The sequence below is a fragment of the Nicotiana tabacum genome, chromosome 12 (genome assembly GCF_000715075.1).
Source record: "Nicotiana tabacum cultivar K326 chromosome 12, ASM71507v2, whole genome shotgun sequence".
In the NCBI taxonomy this organism is placed as follows: Eukaryota; Viridiplantae; Streptophyta; class Magnoliopsida; order Solanales; family Solanaceae; genus Nicotiana; species Nicotiana tabacum.
Genome location: NC_134091.1, coordinates 6,688,631 through 6,693,769, shown reverse-complemented (window position 1 = coordinate 6,693,769; position 5,139 = coordinate 6,688,631). Strand labels below are relative to the sequence as shown.

Genomic DNA, 5,139 nt, shown 5'->3' with positions numbered 1-5,139 from the left:
TCACTACACAACCTTTCCTTGCACCTTCTTTGCCTTTAGGTTGAAAGTGACAATTTTTTGCATTTTCAATTTCAAATTTGTATCTAGTAATTTCACTTATTTTTCTCGTTTTTTTTTGTTTTTTTGTTTTTCTCAATTAACAGGAATTAAAGGTTCATCTTTTGTAAAATTAAAAATATCGGGTTCAAACCTTAAAAATAGAGTCCTTTCCGTTAGGAAGCGGCAAAGACCCTCAGTGAGCTTTCAATAGAGCGAATGCATATTAGTCGAATCAGTAAAGTTCGAATAGACAAAAATGGGGAGATTAAACCGATGTTATAACCTTTTAACTATTGGACCATTCTATTAATGATAATATTTATTTTTTTCTTTTAAGGAATTAAAAAGCTAATTATCCTCTATAACAATTAAATTTCTTTTAAATTAATTTTTTATGTTATGTTATAATAATGAGACCTTTACACAAATAGCCGATTATATTCATTGTTTACTTTTCCTAGTCATATACATAGATTATATATTGGTTATACATAATTATACACATATAATCATAAACTATGATTATATTATACTTCTATCGGTTATTTTTAGTTTGCGTTGTTGGGTGAGCGATTATTTGAGTTAATTCTTCTATAATATATGTATTTTTTATAACAACATTTTATTATAACAGCTAAAAATAAAATTATTACACAGAGGTTTGACGGTAACTGTCATCTTTTACTTTTTGTAATTTAATAAAGAATATCCAAGTCCCAAAACATGGGTAAATTGAATGATCAAAAGTTATAGGCGGAAAGTGGATGGGTTTTATGGATATAAAAAAGGACCAATAATAAGACCGAGTAGCATAGCATCTCTTCTCAAATATCACAATATTCTCTCTTTGCCTATTACTTCCTCTGCTTCCAATTCAAAGAAAACTTGCTGACTTTAAATTCCTCTTAACAAAACACCTTGTTTTCCACATAAACTTAAATTCCTTTTGCTCCTCTTTAATTCTCTCTTTTCCTTTGATACTTACTGACTTACAATCAGAAAGAAAGGAATTAAAAGCAGAGAAATCTAATTTCCTCTTATGGAAAATAATCACCAAACACAAATTAACCCTTCTTCTCAGCTCACAAAGCCTTCAAGATTTAAGAGAATATGTGTTTTTTGTGGGAGTAGTCCTGGCAATAAACCTAGTTATCAGCTTGCTGCTATTCAACTTGCCAACCAACTGGTATATTTTCTCTGTTCTTTTTCATTTTCTTTACGATCGTAGGGCAATCCGGTGCACAAGGTATTCTTGTATAGGGTTCGGGAATGAGTCGCACTTCAGGGGTGTTACGTAGACAGCCTACCCTAATACAATTATTAGTGGTTGCTTCCATCGCTTGAACTCCATGACTTATAAGTCACATGCAGATAATTTTACTATTGCTCACTTTCGGCTCAAAATATTTATACATATAAAAATATTTAAAATACATATATAATAAGATCACGCTCATTTTAAATATACTAACTCTCTGAATGTTGAATACACTTATTTTTCCATCCTTATACTTTGTGTTTAAACAAACAACAATTTTGCTTGAAATTCATGTGATTTCCCAATATGCATGGAAGAAACTAATTACTAGTAGAATTTATTATTTATGTACTTGTATTTTCAACTGTACGATTAATTATGAAGAAACTTTATTAACATGGAGAAAGCTGAATTTAACTAAAAATAATATCAGTGGATTATTGTTGCAATAGCATTATGAGATTCAGCATCAAATTATGTGTATTTTCTGTACTATAGCATAAACTTTTAAGCAATTCAGCAGTGGTATATAATACAAGTCAATCTTCCCCTTTCTGCTGTTGCTGTTCTTGTTCTTTCTTTTTTTTCATTTTTATTTATAAGTTTTGCATTAAGAAATCAGGTTGGATTAATTTGGTGTTACAAAATTAAAACAGTTGGTGATGAGTAAGATTAACGTGAAGTAATTATTTTTAAATGGGATTCACGTTGAATTTAGTGGAGTAAGCAATTCAGACAAGTAATGTTTGTTCAAATTAAAAATATATTTAAAAAAACACTTGTCTTAATTAAAAATATAAAATAAATTATAATATTTGGCAGGTTGAAAGGAACATCGACTTGGTTTATGGAGGTGGAAGTGTTGGCTTAATGGGTCTAGTCTCTCAAGCAGTTTTTAATGGTGGCCGCCACGTGTTAGGGTACCAATATTTTTTTTAAAATCCATTTATTTTGTTTTTTGTTTTATTATTAAAATCTTATCAATAATTAAATCTCCTCTGTGTTTTTTTTTTTTTTTTTGGGCAGGGTAATTCCTAAAACTCTTATGCCAAGAGAGGTAATTTGTCTTTGTACCTTTTAAAACAGCAACTATCACTATAGATATTTATGTGCTCCATTTATTGTTGAGTAGTACATATATTTTGGATATATTAATGGTTTTGGTACAATACTTTTGTACTTTCTTGTTTTTTCTTGACATATTTACCAGTCAAATATTGACCATTCTCATCTACTAGTACTAGTAGCAAATTGTTATGGTCAAAATGTCTACGACAATTATCTAGTTGGATTTTTTTTAAAGGTGACAAGATTAATCTATTTTCAAGTAACGTACCAAATACGTCCAAGTTTATACGTGTTGTAATATGTTTCGTTTATTGGTTTATTGAATTTAAAATGACCGATCAAACTATTAGGTAAAAAAAAAAAAAAAGTCAAGTAGTATACTACTAACTGATCATAATGCGAGCCTAACATGAAAAATCATCAATAGCGATTGAAAATAGTGTAAATTTAGAAGATTTTTAGCTAATAATTTAAGAAAAATATAATATTGGTTTTCAAATATATTTCAAAAAATAAAATAAAAAGGAAGGTAGATTAGGTCATGTTGCACGACTTGAGTTATGACCTGTCATTTGACTTTATTTTCAACCAAACAAACTTGGGATGAATCGGATCATGATTCATTTATTGATTTTATCTGCCCAAATTTGACCTAATTCGCTTATTTGCTAACTCTAAACTTTTTAAATTTTCACATGTAAAAGATAAATCTATTACCACATATCTTTTGTGTAAATTTATATTAGACTAGACTTTCATAATGTGATTTTTAATATTATTTTATTTTTACAGATTACAGGAGAGAGTGTTGGAGAAGTGAGGGCAGTCTCAGGGATGCACCAAAGAAAGGCAGAAATGGCAAGGCAAGCTGATGCATTTATAGCCTTACCAGGTTAATCCTTTTTTAAATGAAATTTAAACATTTTACTTAACTATTTATTCTTTATTAAATCTTGATTTAAAAAAGTAATTATCAAAGTCTTTAGTTGCTTTCATATCATATCAATTTTCACACGTATCATTCAATTACGTAAGTGGACAAACCAAAATGTTCACAAATACGGAAACAGTAAAAAACAGGTTTGTCATTTACATTTAATAATTCAAATTAGTCGCTAATTGGGAAACAGCTAATCCTAAATTAATCTCATCTTAATCGTGTTTGCAGGTGGCTATGGGACATTAGAGGAACTCTTAGAAGTCATCACTTGGGCTCAATTAGGCATTCATGATAAACCAGTATGATTTCTTGTCTTAATCCTCTGTTTTTGTTTTTAACGACAAAATAAGTGACTGATGACTAATAATTATAGCACTATTTTGCTTTTGGCTAATAAACGCTTATCAACTTATAAATTATAATATTCGGTCATAAATATTAATTGTTTCGATAAACTGAATTTATTTCAAGATATTTGTCGTTTTAGAAAAAAGAAGTAATTTGTTAGTAGTAGTATTTTTCATATTTACACGATTGTGGACTGCCTATTTAGAGGCGGAGTTAGAATTTCAAGCTTATGAGTTCGGAAGTCTGATTCCTTTAAATTACTGAGTTCTAAATAAATATTTGTACATAATTAATGAATTTTTAAAAGATAAATACAAGATTTAAACAAAAGCTACGGGGTTCGGCTGAATCCGTACCAGCTCTGTAGCTCCGCCCCTGTGCCTATTAGTGAAGTGTTAATAAAGTGAGATGTTTGTGGAAAGATTAAAGATAGTTTACACAAATACTCTTATGATTAAGGCGATTAAACATTGTTTTAGTCTTCTAAGAATATTTAAAACTTTAAAAAACAGATAATATGGACCGACTTTAGTATTTTCTTTTTTTAAATTAATCTAGGACCATAAGAATTATTCTCTTAAATTTTCTAATTAACTTGTGTTGTACGTAAATGCAGGTAGGTTTACTTAATGTAGATGGGTACTACAATTCATTATTGTCATTTATAGACAAAGCTGTTGATGAAGGTTTCGTCACACCTTCTGCCCGTCACATAATTATTTCTGCCCCAACTGCCCACGAACTCATGTCAAAGCTTGAGGTACTACTCATAATTCATCACGCTACGGCGTAATGATATTATGTATTTACTGACTTAAAATCTTGAATTAGTATTTGTTAATTTTCCTATTTTAACATGTTAAGCAAGAGGGGTCTATTTGGGCAAGAGGGGTTGCTCTGATGGTAAGCAACTTCCACTTCCAACCAAGAGGTTGTGAGTTCGAGTCTCCCCAAGAGCAAGGTGGGAAGTTCTTGGAGGGAAGGATGCCGGGGTTCTATTTGGAAACAGCCTCTCTACCTCAGGGTAGGGGTAAGGTCTGCGTACACACTACCCTCCCCAGACCCCACTAAGTGGGATTATTCTGGGTTGTTGTTGTTGTTGTAACATGTTAAATGTGTTTAATTATGTAGGATTATGTTCCGAAGCATAATGGAGTGGCACCAAAATTAAGTTGGGAAATGGAGCAACAACTAGGCTACACAACTACAAAATTGGAAATTGCTCGTTGACACTTCAAAAAATTGGATTAGATAATACAGCACTTTTAACTAGCTGTTGATCATTAGTTTACAGAAAAAAATATTACATAATTATTTTGTTTAGTGTTGATTCATTTTGTCTATTAGGCTAATCAAAGCCTGATTAAACAGGAGAGGTTGATGTAGTACAAGTAATTGTATTTCTGTTTGTATATGATTGTTGTTTATGTACACTAATTCCTTTGTCACTTTATAGTTATTGATTGTGTTTCCTCTAATGTAAAAA

At 30.4% G+C, this 5,139-nt stretch overlaps 1 protein-coding gene across 1 annotated transcript; it reads left to right on the top strand.

The window, feature by feature from the left end:
- The first annotated feature begins 837 nt into the window (after positions 1-837).
- On the top strand, positions 838-5,139 carry LOC107821397 (cytokinin riboside 5'-monophosphate phosphoribohydrolase LOG1). Its single transcript, XM_016647831.2, has 7 exons — positions 838-1,225; positions 2,120-2,217; positions 2,324-2,354; positions 3,158-3,257; positions 3,534-3,604; positions 4,270-4,413; positions 4,785-5,139. Exons 1-7 carry the CDS (start codon positions 1,079-1,081, stop codon positions 4,881-4,883), a joined length of 690 nt encoding a protein of 229 aa, XP_016503317.1. The 5' UTR covers positions 838-1,078; the 3' UTR covers positions 4,884-5,139.

What these genes read in the sequence shown, in the direction of transcription:
- LOC107821397 (XM_016647831.2), top strand. Translation starts at nt 1,079, where the DNA reads ATGGAAAATAATCACCAAACACAAATTAACCCTTCTTCTCAGCTCACA. An exon ending in GGTGGCCGCCACGTGTTAGG is followed by an intron (nt 2,218 to 2,323) that starts GTACCAATATTT and finishes TTTTTTGGGCAG; the next exon opens with GGTAATTCCTAAAACTCTTA. An exon ending in AAACTCTTATGCCAAGAGAG is followed by an intron (nt 2,355 to 3,157) that starts GTAATTTGTCTT and finishes TTATTTTTACAG; the next exon opens with ATTACAGGAGAGAGTGTTGG.